The 15,639-nt window shown below is 49.0% G+C and overlaps 1 protein-coding gene across 1 annotated transcript in view; it reads right to left on the reverse strand.

The window, feature by feature from the left end:
- Window positions 1–14,880, reverse strand: part of slc29a3 (solute carrier family 29 member 3) — a 39,427-nt gene extending 24,547 nt beyond the window's left edge. The window contains exons 1-4 of the mRNA XM_064924441.1: window positions 14,360–14,880; window positions 8,971–9,623; window positions 6,352–6,594; window positions 3,037–3,119 (exon numbers count right to left, since the gene is read on the reverse strand). Coding sequence (XP_064780513.1) covers window positions 3,037–3,119; window positions 6,352–6,594; window positions 8,971–9,087 — 443 coding nt within the window. The 5' untranslated portion in view covers window positions 9,088–9,623; window positions 14,360–14,880. The remainder of the gene's footprint in view (window positions 1–3,036; window positions 3,120–6,351; window positions 6,595–8,970; window positions 9,624–14,359) is intronic.
- Between the last annotated feature and the right edge of the window lie 759 nt (window positions 14,881–15,639).

A 15,639-nucleotide genomic window follows, 5' to 3' on the forward strand; every position in this document is an offset into this window, starting at 1 on the left:
CTTGCTCAAGTGTACAACATCATTAATGCGTAACATTCCGTTCAGCCAGAGGGACGGAGACTATGTTCATAATTGTAGACTGTCCCAGACCAAGCCTGATCCCAGATCTGTTTGTGCAGTCGTGAGTTGTTAACTAACTAGGGAGTTGGCAAGACAGCACACACAGATCTGGGATCAGGCTTTACACATTTCCTTCAGTAGAGGAGATTCAGCAACTCTCGGAGGACAATGGACGTTAATACAAGGAAAGCTCTTAAAGGGCCAAAACGTGTTAAGATTCAGGAAGTAGCAGTGATGCCTTCCCTTAACACTGATAAAGGTCCAAACACACTGCAGGACTGTGATATGAAGGTCACGGCGTGGAGGGATACGGAGTCCTTTATATCCAGACCATCTGTTTGGCTGAGAGAACACATGACCTCACAGGCTCCAGTGTTTGTAGCCAGGCCTACTGATAGGCTGATTGAATCTGGCTCCTCTGATGATGTTCTCTGAAATGGGGATTTGGCCTCTGTGTGTGTTAACAGTTAACTAGTAGGTAGTTGAGGACCGAAGACATAGTGGAGGTTACCTGTTAACTAGTAGGTAGTTGAGGACCAGACAGAGGACCGAAGGCACAGTAGAGGTTACCTGTTAACTAGTAGGTAGTTGAGGACCAGACAGAGGACCGAAGGCACTGTGTTGGTTACCTGTTAACTAGTAGGTAGTTGACGACCGAAGGCACAGTAGAGGTTACCTGTTAACTAGTAGGTAGTTGAGGACCAGACAGAGGACCGAAGGCACTGTGTTGGTTACCTGTTAACTAGTAGGTAGTTGAGGACCGAAGGCATAGTGGAGGTTACCTGTTAACTAGTAGGTAGTTGAGGACCAGACAGAGGACCGAAGGCACTGTGGAGGTTACCTGCTAACTAGTAGGTAGTTGAGGACCGAAGGCACTGTAGAGGTTACCTGTTAACTAGTAGGTAGTTGAGGACCAGACAGGACCGAAGGCACTGTAGAGGTTACCTGTTAACTAGTAGGTAGTTGAGGACCAGACAGAGGACCGAAGGCATAGTAGAGGTTACCTGTTAACTAGTAGGTAGTTGAGGACCAGACAGAGGACCGAAGGCACTGTGGAGGTTACCTGTTAACTAGTAGGTAGTTGAGGACCAGACAGAGGACCGAAGGCACAGTAGAGGTTACCTGTTAACTAGTAGGTAGTTGAGGACCGAAGGCACTGTAGAGGTTACCTGTTAACTAGTAGGTAGTTGAGGACCGAAGGCACTGTAGAGGTTACCTGTTAACTAGTAGGTAGTTGAGGACCGAAGGCACAGTAGAGGTTACCAGTTAACTAGTAGGTAGTTGAGGACCAGACAGAGGACCGAAGGCACTGTAGAGGTTACCTGTTAACTAGTAGGTAGTTGAGGACCAGACAGAGGACCGAAGGCATAGTAGAGGTTACCTGTTAACTAGTAGGTAGTTGAGGACCAGACAGAGGACCGAAGGCACTGTGTTGGTTACCTGTTAACTAGTAGGTAGTTGAGGACCAGACAGGACCGAAGGCACTGTAGAGGTTACCTGTTAACTAGTAGGTAGTTGAGGACCAGACAGAGGACCGAAGGCACTGTAGAGGTTACCTGTTAACTAGTAGGTAGTTGAGGACCGAAGGCATAGTGGAGGTTACCTGTTAACTAGTCGGTAGTTGAGGACCAGACAGAGGACCGAAGGCATAGTAGAGGTTACCTGTTAACTAGTAGGTAGTTGAGGACCGAAGGCATAGTGGAGGTTACCTGTTAACTAGTAGGTAGTTAAGGATGTGACAGAGGACCGAAGGCACTGTGTTGGTTACCTGTTAACTAGTAGGTAGTTGAGGACCAGACAGAGGACCGAAGGCACTGTGTTGGTTACCTGTTAACTAGTAGGTAGTTGAGGACCAGACAGAGGACCGAAGGCACTGTGGAGGTTACCTGTTAACTAGTAGGTAGTTGAGGACCAGACAGAGGACCGAAGGCATAGTAGAGGTTACCTGTTAACTAGTAGGTAGTTGAGGACCGAAGGCATAGTGGAGGTTACCTGTTAACTAGTAGGTAGTTAAGGATGAGACAGAGGACCGAAGGCACTGTGTTGGTTACCTGTTAACTAGTAGGTAGTTGAGGACCAGACAGAGGACCGAAGGCACTGTGGAGGTTACCTGTTAACTAGTAGGTAGTTGAGGACCAGACAGGACCGAAGGCACTGTAGAGGTTACCTGTTAACTAGTAGGTAGTTGAGGACCGAAGGCATAGTGGAGGTTACCTGTTAACTAGTAGGTAGTTAAGGATGAGACAGAGGACCGAAGGCACTGTGTTGGTTACCTGTTAACTAGTAGGTAGTTGAGGACCAGACAGAGGACCGAAGGCACTGTGGAGGTTACCTGTTAACTAGTAGGTAGTTGAGGACCAGACAGGACCGAAGGCACTGTAGAGGTTACCTGTTAACTAGTAGGTAGTTGAGGACCGAAGGCATAGTGGAGGTTACCTGTTAACTAGTAGGTAGTTAAGGATGAGACAGAGGACCGAAGGCATAGTAGAGGTTACCTGTTAACTAGTAGGTAGTTGAGGACCAGACAGAGGACCGAAGGCACTGTAGAGGTTACCTGTTAACTAGTAGGTAGTTGAGGACCAGACAGGACCGAAGGCACTGTAGAGGTTACCTGTTAACTAGTAGGTAGTTGAGGACCAGACAGAGGACCGAAGGCACTGTAGAGGTTACCTGTTAACTAGTAGGTAGTTGAGGACCGAAGGCATAGTGGAGGTTACCTGTTAACTAGTCGGTAGTTGAGGACCGAAGGCATAGTAGAGGTTACCTGTTAACTAGTAGGTAGTTGAGGACCAGACAGAGGACCGAAGGCACAGTAGAGGTTACCTGTTAACTAGTAGGTAGTTGAGGACCAGACAGAGGACCGAAGGCACTGTGGAGGTTACCTGTTAACTAGTAGGTAGTTGAGGACCGAAGGCACAGTAGAGGTTACCTGTTAACTAGTAGGTAGTTGAGGACCGAAGGCATAGTAGAGGTTACCTGTTAACTAGTAGGTAGTTGAGGACCAGACAGAGGACCGAAGGCACTGTGGAGGCTATGGCCAGATAGCTCTCAAAGTACTCCTGTCAAGGCCAGAGGGAAACATTCACATTTGAGTAATTTAGCAGACACTCTTACCCAGAGAGTCTAACAGTCAGGGCATTAATCATAGACCTTTCCCACTCACAGCCGACAACCCTTATACGGGTTGAAAATGGTAGATTTAGTCTAAGTGTCTGTAACGCTAACATGCTATACATGATGTCAGAGCTCAGTGTCTGTCCAGTAACATGCTATACATGATGGCAGAGCTCAGTGTCTGTCCAGTAACATGCTATACATGATGTCAGAGCTCAGTGTCTGTACAGTAACATGCTATACATGATGTCAGAGCTCAGTGTCTGTACAGTAACATGCTATACATGATGTCAGAGCTCAGTGTCTGTACAGTAACATGCTATACATGATGTCAGAGCTCAGTGTCTGTCCAGAAACATGCTATACATGATGTCAGAGCTCAGTGTCTGTCCAGTAACATGTTATACATGATGTCAGTGTCTGTCCAGTAACATGCTATACATGATGTCAGTGTCTGTCCAGTAACACGCTATACATGATGTCAGTGTCTGTCCAGTAACATGCTATACATGATGTCAGAGCTCAGTGTCTGTATGGTAACATGCTATACATGATGTCAGTGTCTGTCCAGTAACATGCTATACATGATGTCAGTGTCTGTCCAGTAACATGCTATACATGATGTCAGTGTCTGTCCAGTAACATGCTATACATGATGTCAGTGTCTGTCCAGTAACATGCTATACATGATGTCAGTGTCTGTCCAGTAACATGCTATACATGATGTCAGTGTCTGTCCAGTAACATGCTATACATGATGTCAGAGCTCAGTGTCTGTCCAGTAACATGCTATACATGATGTCAGTGTCTGTAACAGTAACATGCTATACATGATGTCAGTGTCTGTCCAGTAACATGCTATACATGATGTCAGAGCTCAGTGTCTGTCCAGTAACATGCTATACATGATGTCAGAGTCTGTCCAGTAACACGCTATACATGATGTCAGAGCTCAGTGTCTGTCCAGTAACATGCTATACATGATGTCAGTGTCTGTAACAGTAACATGCTATACATGATGTCAGTGTCTGTCCAGTAACATGCTATACATGATGTCAGAGCTCAGTGTCTGTCCAGTAACATGCTATACATGATGTCAGAGCTCAGTGTCTGTCCAGTAACATGCTATACATGATGTCAGTGTCTGTCCAGTAACATGCTATACATGATGTCAGTGTCTGTCCAGTAACATGTTATACATGATGTCAGTGTCTGTCCAGTAACATGCTATACATGATGTCAGAGCTCAGTGTCTGTCCAGTAACATGTTATACATGATGTCAGTGTCTGTCCAGTAACATGTTATACATGATGTCAGTGTCTGTCCAGTAACATGTTATACATGATGTCAGTGTCTGTCCAGTAACATGTTATACATGATGTCAGTGTCTGTCCAGTAACATGTTATACATGATGTCAGTGTCTGTCCAGTAACATGTTATACATGATGTCAGAGCTCAGTGTCTGTCCAGTAACATGTTATACATGATGTCAGTGTCTGTCCAGTAACATGTTATACATGATGTCAGTGTCTGTCCAGTAACATGTTATACATGATGTCAGTGTCTGTCCAGTAACATGCTATACATGATGTCAGTGTCTGTCCAGTAACATGCTATACATGATGTCAGAGCTCAGTGTCTGTCCAGTAACATGTTATACATGATGTCAGTGTCTGTCCAGTAACATGTTATACATGATGTCAGTGTCTGTCCAGTAACATGCTATACATGATGTCAGAGCTCAGTGTCTGTCCAGTAACATGCTATACATGATGTCAGAGCTCAGGTCCTCCATTTGATCCACAGTACCGAGGACAACATGACGTTACACCCTGGTGTCCTGAACAGAATAAGCCTGTTTGTTGTATTGCGAACACAATTAGCAGGGGATCACGTGTAACAGTATATCTTCTGTCCCTCTCCTCGCCCCTCTCCTCGCCCCTCTCCCCACCCCGCCCCTCTCCCCGCCCCTCTCCCCGCCCCTCTCCTCGCCCCTCTCCTCGCCCCTCTCCCCGCCCCTCTCCCCGCCCCTCTCCTCGCCCCTCTCCTCGCCCCTCTCCCCGCCCCTCTCCTCGCCCCTCTCCCCGCCCCGCCCCTCTCCCCGCCCCTCTCCCCGCCCCGCCCCTCTCCTCGCCCTTCTCCCCGCCCCGCCCCCTCCCCGCCCCTCTCCCGGCCCCTCTCCCTCGCCCCTCTCCCCGCCCCGCCCCTCTCTCCCGCCCCTCTCCCCGCCCCGCCCCTCTCCTCGCCCCTCTCCCGGCCCCTCTCCTCGCCCCTCTCCTCGCCCCTCTCCCCGCCCCGCCCTCTCCTCGCCCCTCTCCCGCCCCTCTCCTCGCCTCTCCCCTCTCCTCTCCCCGCCCCTCTCCTCGTCCCTCTCCTCGTCCCTCTCCCGCCCCTCTCCCCCGCCCCTCTCCTCTCCTCTCCCCTCTCCTCTCCCTCTCCCCGCCCCTCTCCTCTCCCCTCTCTCCTCTCCCCGCCCCTCTCCTCGTCCCTCTCCTCGTCCCTCTCCCGCCCCTCTCCTCTCCTCTCCCCTCTCCTCTCCTCTCCCCTCTCCTCTCCTCTCCCCGTCCCTCTCCTCGCCCCGAACCAGGGACCCTGCACACATCAACAACAGTCACTCACGAAGCATCGTTAACCATCTCGCCACACAAGCCGCGGCCCTTGCAGAGCAAAGGGGGAACAACTACTTCAAGGTCTCAGAGCGAGTGACGTCACCGATTGAAACACTATTAGCGCGCACCACCGCTAACTAGCGAGCCGTTTCACACCGGCCACACCACCTGAAAGCAGTCAGGACTCCTGTCTACGGGCACCAACATTACAATCTGTTTGTCTGAAGTGGCTTTTGGAACGGCTATAGTTTAACTAGCCAAGTTGGCAATAGAATCATCTTTAAAATGACACCCACTATTCATTTTTTTTTCATATCTTTATTTAACTAGGAAAGTCAGTTAAGAACAAATTCTTATTTACAATGACGGCCTACGAGAGGGGCAGAACGACAGATTTTTACCTTGTCGGCTCTGGGATTTGATCTTGCAACATTTCGGTGACGAGTCCAACGCTCTAAGTGGTTAGTGATTTAATGCAGTAGACACACACACCTTCACACACACACACACACACACACACACACACACACACACACACACACACACACACACACACACACACTCACACTAAGGTCTGAGCGCGGCTCCTCTCCGTGCCCGTCTGTATTATTGCTCAGCTTGTAGGTCCAGTAGTGTTTAGCCGTAATGAAGAAATTCCAGGGGAGCAGGGAGCCGATGCCCAGCAGGAAGAAGATCATGTACACCATACAGTAGGAGTCTTCTGGACAGTGGCGGGAGGCTAGGGGCCGCCCGGTGGCCCCCGGGGGTCCTGCATGGTGCTGCTTGGGCAGGAGAGGGGCCCTGTCTATCTACAATGTAAGGAAGGGGGAAATGTGGGGAAAAGTTATAAAAGTTGGGTTAGTGTAGCATCGAAAATAAAGCAGTTTAATATACACTATAATGTCCAGAGGTTTTAGATTTTTGCATATCTAAATGATATGTTGTGATGTCCACACCTTCGCACACACACACACACACACACACACACACACACACACACACACACACACACACACACACGGCTATTTTATGGTTGTAAAATACTGCCCAATTTATTCCCCCTTTCCCCAAAACACGTGTAAATATTGGACTATAAAATGTGCCTTCCTGTTTTACACTGATGCTAAAATGTTTATTATATTCTACTGAGACATTGACTTTATGTTGGTATTCTTATCTTTTATTGTGTCTTGTTGTCCAGAAGGAAGCTGTAGTCAGCAGTCAGGTAGGTGCTGTATACTGTATTTATCCAGGATATACGACTAGCACCAGGATATTCCATCTAACTGCTGTAGTTAGTCTGCTGTAGTTAGTCTGCTGTAGTTAGTCTGCTGTAGTTAGTCTGCTGTAGTTAGTCTGCTGTAGTTAGTCTGCTGTAGTTATTCTGCTGTATTCTACTGAGACATTGACTTTATGTTGGTATTCTTATCTTTTATTGTGTCTTGTTGTCCAGAAGGAAGCTGTAGTTAGTCTGCTGTAGTTAGTCTGCTGTAGTTAGTCTGCTGTAGTCAGCATTTAGTTGTGTGATGTATACCACGACTACCCTGTGTATATACAGTGGGGCAAAAAAGTATTTAGTCAGCCACCAATTGTGCAAGTTCTCCCACTTAAAAAGATGAGAGAGGCCTGTAATTTTCATCATAGGTACACTTCAACTATGACAGACAAAATTAGAAAAAAAAATTCAGAAAATCACATTGTAGAATTTTTAATGAATTTATTTGCAAAATAAGTATTTGGTCAATAACACAAGTTTATCTCAATACTTTGTTATATACCCTTTGTTGGCAATGACAGAGGTCAAACGTTTTCTGTAAGTCTTCACAAGGTTTTCACACACTGTTGCTGGTATTTTGGCCCATTCCTCCATGCAGATCACCTCTAGAGCAGTGATGTTTTGGGGCTGTTGCTGGGCAACACGTACTTTCAACTCCCTCCAAAGATTTTCTATGGGGTTGAGATCTGGAGACTGGCGAGGCCACTCCAGGACCTTGAAATGCTTCTTACGAAGCCACTCCTTCGTTGCCCGAGCGGTGTGTTTGCGATCATTGTCATGCTGAAAGACCCAGCCACGTTTCATCTTCAATGCCCTTGCTGATGGAAGGAGGTTTTCACCCAAAATCTCACGATACATGGCCCCATTCGTTCTTTCCTTTACACGGATCAGTCGTCCTGGTCCCTTTGCAGAAAAACAGCCCCAAAGCATGATGTTTCCACCCCCATGCTTCAAAGTAGGTATGGTGTTCTTTGGATGCAACTCAGCATTCTTTGTCCTCCAAACACGACGAGTTGAGTTTTTACCAAAAAGTTATATTTTGGTTTCATCTGACATTCTCCCAATCTTCTTCTGGATCATCCAAATGCTCTCTAGCAAACTTCAGACGGGCCTGGACATGTACTGGCTTAAGCAGGGGGACACGTCTGGCACTGGAGGATTTTAGTCCCTGGCGGCGTAGTGCGTTACTGATGGTAGGCTTTGTTACTTTGGTCCCAGCTCTCTGCAGGTCATTCACTAGGTCCCCCCGTGTGGTTCTGGGATTTTTGCTCACCATTCTTGTGATCATTTTGACCCCACGGGGTGAGATCTTGCGTGGAGCCCCAGACCGAGGGAGATTATCAGTGGTCTTGTATGTCTTCCATTTCCCAATAATTGCTCCCACAGTTGATTTCTTCAAACCAAGGTGCTTACCTATTGCAGATTCAGTCTTCCCAGCCCAGTGCAGGTCTACAATTTTGATTCTGGTGTCCTTTGACAGCTCTTTGGTCTTGGCCATAGTGGAGTTTGGAGTGTGACTGTTTGAGGTTGTGGACAGGTGTCTTTTATACTGATAACAAGTTCAAACAGGTGCCATTAATACAGGTAACGAGTGGAGGACAGAGGAGCCTCTTAAAGAAGAAGTTACAGGTCTGTGAGAAATCTTGCTTGTTTGTAGGTGACCAAATACTTATTTTCCACCATAATTTGCAAATAAATTCATAAAAAATCCTACAATGTGATTTTCTGGATTTTTTTTCTCCTTTTGTCTGTCATAGTTGAAGTGTACCTATGATGAAAATTACAGGCCTCTCTCATCTTTTTAAGTGGGAGAACTTGCACAATTGGTGGCTGACTAAATACTTTTTGCCCCACTGTATATATATACACACACGACTAACACATCTTGAAACTTGTTGATGACATTTACCTCATCAGTGTCCTGTCCCTCGGTCTCCTCGTCAGACATAGCGGAGGCGTGGATGGGAGAAGCTGCCCAGTAGGAGTTTACACTGGCCTGTAGAGACTCTGTACCATCAGCCATCATCACACACAGGGGGAAAAGGGAGACAAGCGAGGAGAGAGGGATGGAGAGGGACAGGAGGAGGAGAGGAGGAGACAAGGAGAGAGAAGAACAGAGACAGGGGAGGGGGAAGAGGGAGGAAAGGAGAGAGGGTGGAATGTTTCTCCAGGGGTGTGTAGGACTGCTCTACCCAAGGTTGAGGTCCATAGTGTGGGGGAAAGACTCAGGAGACACTGGGGACTAGGGCAGTATGGGTAGTCAGGCTGACACTGGGGACTAGGGCAGTATGGGTAGTCAGGCTGACACTGGGGACTAGGGCAGTATGGGTAGTCAGGCTGACACTGGGGACTAGGGCAGTATGGGTAGTCAGGCTGACACTGGGGACTAGGGCAGTATGGGTAGTCAGGCTGACACTGGGGACTAGGGCAGTATGGGTAGTCTGGCTGACACTGGGGACTAGGGCAGTATGGGTAGTCAGGCTGACACTGGGGACTAGGGCAGTATGGGTAGTCAGGCTGACACTGGGGACTAGGGCAGTATGGGTAGTCAGGCTGTAGCACCTACAGACAGAGGGAGGAAGGAGAGAGAATGACAAAGACGGGGAGGGAATGAGAGAGGAAGGAGAGAGAAGGATAGAGACAGGGGAGGGGGAAGAGAGAGGAAGGAGAGAGAGGACAGAGACAGGGGAGGGGAAGAGAGAGGAAGGAGAGAGAGGACAGAGACAGGGGAGGGGAAGAGAGAGGAAGGAGAGAGAGGACAGAGACAGGGGAGGGGGAAGAGAGAGGAAGGAGAGAGAAGGACAGAGACAGGGGAGGGGGGAGAGAGAAGAAGGAGAGAGGGGACAGAGACAGGGGAGGGGGAAGAGAGAGGAAGGAGAGAGAGGACAGAGACAGGGGAGGGGAAGAGAGAGGAAGGAGAGAGAGGACAGAGACAGGGGAGGGGAAGAGAGAGGAAGGAGAGAGAGGACAGAGACAGGGGAGGGGGAAGAGAGAGGAAGGAGAGAGAAGGACAGAGACAGGGGAGAGGGAAGAGAGAGGAAGCAGAGAGAGGACAGAGACAGGGGAGAGGGAAGAGAGAGGAAGGAGAGAGAGGACAGAGACAGGGGAGGGGGAAGAGAGAGGAAGCAGAGAAAAGGACAGAGACAGGGGAGAGGGAAGAGAGAAGAAGGAGAGAGAGGACAGAGACAGGGGAGGGGGAAGAGAGAGGAAGGAGAGAGAGGACAGAGACAGGGGAGGGGGAAGAGAGAGGAAGGAGAGAGAGGACAGAGACAGGGGAGGGGAAGAGAGAGGAAGGAGAGAGGACAGAGACAGGGGGGGGGGGGAAGAGAGAGGAAGGAGAGAGAGGACAGAGACAGGGGAGGGGGAAGAGAGAGGAAGGAGAGAGAGGACAGAGACAGGGGAGGGGGAAGAGAGAGGAAGGAGAGAGGAGAGAGATAGGGGAGGGGGAAGAGAGAGGAAGGAGAGAGAGGACAGAGACAGGGGAGGGGGAAGAGAGAGAAAGGAGAGAGAGGACAGAGACAGGGGAGGTGAAGAGAGAGGAAGGAGAGAGAAGGACAGAGACAGGGGAGGGGGAAGAGAGAGGAAGGAGAGAGAGGACAGAGACAGGGGAGGGGGAAGAGAGAGGAAGGAGAGAGAGGACAGAGACAGGGGAGGGGGAAGAGAGAGGAAGGAGAGAGGAGAGACAGGGGAGGGGGAAGAGAGAGGAAGGAGAGAGAGGACAGAGACAGGGGAGGGGGAAGAGAGAGAAAGGAGAGAGAAGGACAGAGACAGGGGAGGTGAAGAGAGAGGAAGGAGAGAGAATGACAGAGACAAGGGAGGGGAAGAGAGGAAGGAGAGAGGACAGAGACAGGGGAGGGGGAAGAGAGGAAGGAGAGAGGACAGAGACAGGGAGGGGGAAGAGAGAGGAAGGAGAGAGAGGACAGAGACAGGGGAGGGGGAAGAGAGGAAGGAGAGAGACAGGGAGGGGGGAAGAGAGAGGAAGGAGAGAGAGGACAGAGACAGGGGAGGGGGAAGAGAGAGAAGGAGAGAGAGGACAGAGACAGGGGAGGGGAAGAGAGAGGAAGGAGAGAGAGGACAGAGACAGGGGAGAGGGGGAAGAGAGAGGAAGGAGAGAGAAGGACAGAGACAGGGGAGAGGGAAGAGAGAGGAAGCAGAGAGAGGACAGAGACAGGGGAGAGGGAAGAGAGAGGAAGGAGAGAGAGGACAGAGACAGGGGAGGGGGAAGAGAGAGGAAGCAGAGAAAAGGACAGAGACAGGGGAGAGGGAAGAGAGAAGAAGGAGAGAGGAGAGAGACAGGGGAGGGGGAAGAGAGAGGAAGGAGAGAGAGGACAGAGACAGGGGAGGGGGAAGAGAGAGAAAGGAGAGAGAGGACAGAGACAGGGGAGGTGAAGAGAGAGGAAGGAGAGAGAAGGACAGAGACAAGGGAGGGGAAGAGAGAGGAAGCAGAGAGAGGACAGAGACAGGGGAGGGGGAAGAGAGAGGAAGGAGAGATAGGACAGAGACAGGGGAGGGGGAAGAGAGACAAGGACAGAGACAGGGGAGGGGAAGAGAGAGGAAGGAGAGAGAGGACAGAGACAGGGGAGGGGTAGAAAGAGAGGACAGAGACAGGGGAGGGGAAGAGAGGAAGGAGAGATAAGGACAGAGACAGGGGAGGTGAAGAGAGAGGAAGGAGAGAGAAGGACAGAGACAAGGGAGGGGAAGAGAGAGGAAGGAGAGAGAGGACAGAGACAGCGGAGGGGGAAGAGAGAGGAAGGAGAGAGGACAGAGACAGGGGAGAGGGAAGAGAGAGGAAGGAGAGAGAGGACAGAGACAGGGGAGGGGGAAGAGAGAGGAAGGAGAGAGAGGACAGAGACAGGGGGAGGGGGAAGAGAGAGGAAGGAGAGAGGACAGAGACAGGGGGGGGAAGAGAGAGGAAGGAGAGAGAGGACAGAGACAGGGGAGGGGGAAGAGAGAGGAAGGAGAGAGGACAGAGACAGGGGAGGGGGAAGAGAGAGGAAGGAGAGAGAGGACAGAGACAGGGGAGGGGAAGAGAGACAAGGACAGAGACATGGGAGGGGAAGAGAGAGGAAGGAGAGAGAGGACAGAGACAGGGGAGGGGAAGAGAGAGGAAGGAGAGAGAGGACAGAGACAGGGGAGGGGGAAGAGAGAGGAAGGAGAGAGAGGAGAGACAGGGGAGGGGGCAGAGAGAGGAAGGAGAGAGACAGGGAGGGGGAGAGGAAGGAGAGAGAGGACAGAGACAGGGGGGGGGCAGAGAGGAAGGAGAGAGACAGGGAGGGGGAGAGGAAGGAGAGAGAGGACAGAGACAGGGGAGGAGGAAGAGAGAGGAAGGAGAGAGACAGGGGAGGGGAAGATAGAGGAAGGAGAGAGAGGACAGAGACAGGGGAGGGGGAAGAGAGAGGAAGGAGAGAGAAGGACAGAGACAGGGGAGGGGGAAGATAGAGCTCACATGAATGCATTTGACCAACGACCATGACAGTTATAGTACAGACTATAGTGCTGTTATCTGTACCATGTAACAGGAGCAAACACACGCATCCTCCACGCTTATAAAACGGGAAGTTCAGGATGGCCGTGACCCCTGACATCAGCACATGACCCACAACACTACCACTCAGATACTTATAGACATACGTCTCTGTGTGTGTGTGTGTGTGTGTGTGTGTGTGTGACCCTATGGTAAAAGGATGTCGCAGACAGTTAGGGTAGAGGTGAGAGAGCATTAGACATAGCTGCTTGTGTTCCACTTAAAAGTGGAATGTGAAAACAGCCTCTCCTCCCTAGTTGAGACAGTCTACTTCTGTGTCTATCTAGACCTAACACCACAGTTAACTGTTAAAGACAGGTCTATCTAGACCTAACACCACAGTTAACTGTTATATATGACTACCTTGTGAAAGAGACCCTGTTCTCAATGGCGACTCCATAAATGCACCCAACCAAACCAATGCTTTGGCATGCAGGGGGTTGCTGCAGTACCCCTACTTCCCGTGGCAATGCCTTGACTGTGAGTCTGTCTCCGTGGCAATGCCTTGACTGTGAGTCTGTCTCCGTGGCAATGCCTTGACTGTGAGTCTGTCTCCGTGGCAATGCCTTGACTGTGAGTCTGTCCCGTGAGTCTGTCTCCGTGGCAATGCCTTGACTGTGAGTCTGTCTCCGTGGCAATGCCTTGACTGTGAGTCTGTCTCCGTGGCAATGCCTTGACTGTGAGTCTGTCCCCGTGGCAATGCCTTGACTGTGAGTCTGTCCCCGTGGCAATGCCTTGACTGTGAGTCTGTCCCCGTGGCAATGCCTTGACTGAGTCTGTCTCCGTGGCAATGCCTTGACTGTGAGTCTGTCTCCGTGGCAATGCCTTGGCTGTGAGTCTGTCCCCGTGTCCTTGACTGTGAGTGTCTCCGTGGCAATGCCTTGACTGTGAGTCTGTCCCCGTGTCCTTGACTGTGAGTCTGTCCCCGTGTCCTTGACTGTGAGTCTGTCCCCATGTCCTTGACTGTGCCAGACTCACTAGGACGACACCAGCCCATTTAAATGAAAGTAGCCAGCCTACAGTTAGGGAGTTTATGAAAACGTTATCTCTCGTTGACAGACTACTTAAACATAACGAAACATCTGACCAAATTACGCAAGCTTTTAGTTCTGGGTTAACCGATTTCAATGAAAACGTGACCAGACAGATCACATGAAGCCACAATACTTTTTTTTCTTCCAGTGAACCAATGTCACTCATATAGTTATAGGTGTGATGTGATTAAATGATGCGGTCTACCGTTCTGCTATTTTCTTGCAATACAAGAATGTTGCAACCTCTTTTTGGTGAGCCAGTCAACCAGAGAGGACTTTACGATTGTAAAGTGCTGATCCGTGCATTCATAAGTATCACGTGTTGACAGGCATTGAAATAGAATCACGACTTTAATTCTAGTTCTGTGTTTTGCACAACTGCTGCGGAAAGATGATGCATCGACGAGGCTAATTCACAATCACATCAGCCTGAGATTTTGACTAGTCAGAAACTGTGATCACGAGTTTAGTGGCTATATTTGTTCATACCGCATCTATCCCCAAAACACAATAGTAATTCAACCGGTTCACCTGCCTTTCCACACTGCAACAGCAATCTAGTAACCTTTATACACTCCCTTCATCATTCGTTTGATTGAATCCATGGTACTACATATCAAACCGGTAACACCGTACGGAACAGATTTCTTCAAACGTTCAGAATACACAATCAGTCACCAACCAATGACTCAAGAAAACAAATATCCCTGATCGATATTCATGTATCATCAGATACTCACCTACAATTCGACGCGTGTCACCCATCAATCAGCATGAGAATGAAAGCACACATTCACTGATGTTGTTGGCTTTGGCCTGTCAAAGAATAGGCTGAATCCGATGTAAAAGTGTTATTGTTGTCTCAGTAGTCGGTCGTCACCAGTTACCACAGCCACAGAGTTATAAACTCCGCCCTTTTCTTAAATGTAGCTTCTTAAAATTAGATTTGAAACCTGACAATGTTAACCTTATGCTTAACTCTAACCACAAATTAAGCCAAAAAAGCTATGTTTTTGTTAATATACATTTTGACGATTTTTTTTTATTTTACACTTTGTAGTTTTGGTAACTAGTGGAAACCAAACCACACCCGCTGTGTTTCTCTCAAGTTCCTGACTACAGAGACCACAGTATTGTTTTAAATGTTTTTGTTTTATTTAACCTTTACTTAACTAGGCAAGTCAGTTAAGAACAAATTGTTATTTACAATGACGGCCAAACCCGGACGAAGCTGGGCTAATTGTGTGCCGCACCTCCGGCACTCAAAAATCACCGCCGGAAGTGATACTGCCTGGACAGCAGAATTCAGAGCAGTCGTCGCAGGTATTCACAATGTATCCACGAGTGTATGGATTAATCGTGCAGTACTCATATTCAACAGTGTACGGCAATGTGGGACCGCATATTTTGTTAGCGATGGTTTAGAAAAGTAATACCCGTGTATTGTGAATGAATACTGTACAGCCCTCATTTATTGTACCAGTCAACCTACTATGGTGTATTGAACACTTCCACGGGAAAAACAAAACACCGTGGATGTTTTGGAGTCCGATAACTCTGCGGAGCACTTCGGTACTGAGCAGACTGAGCCAAGCTAGTCTGGGTGATTCCCTCCACCATCCTCTTCATCCTCCACCATCCTCTTCATCCTCCACCATCCTCTTCATCCTCCACCATCCTCTTCATCCTCCACCATCCTCTTCCAAAGGTAAGATAGTAATGCTTGTGAATTTACTCTAAACACGCTAATCAACGCAGAAAACCCCCCATAAAATAACATGTACAGAAATGCTGTATTTAATGGATCTTCAAAGATGTGTTTTATATGTTTAAATGTATAAGAAATATTTCATATAATAAAAAGTGAGAACTGTTGATGATTAGCTACCGGAGAGAGAGACCAAATCAAGACGCTGGACAGAGTGGAATCAAGTATAGCAAAAAGGCAGTTTATTATGTAAAAGATATCTTGTCCTCTAATTAAGCGTGCACGGACCTAGTCATATGACTCAGGAGGAGG

Source organism: Oncorhynchus masou, chromosome 18 (genome assembly GCF_036934945.1).
Source record: "Oncorhynchus masou masou isolate Uvic2021 chromosome 18, UVic_Omas_1.1, whole genome shotgun sequence".
NCBI classification, from domain to species: Eukaryota; Metazoa; Chordata; class Actinopteri; order Salmoniformes; family Salmonidae; genus Oncorhynchus; species Oncorhynchus masou.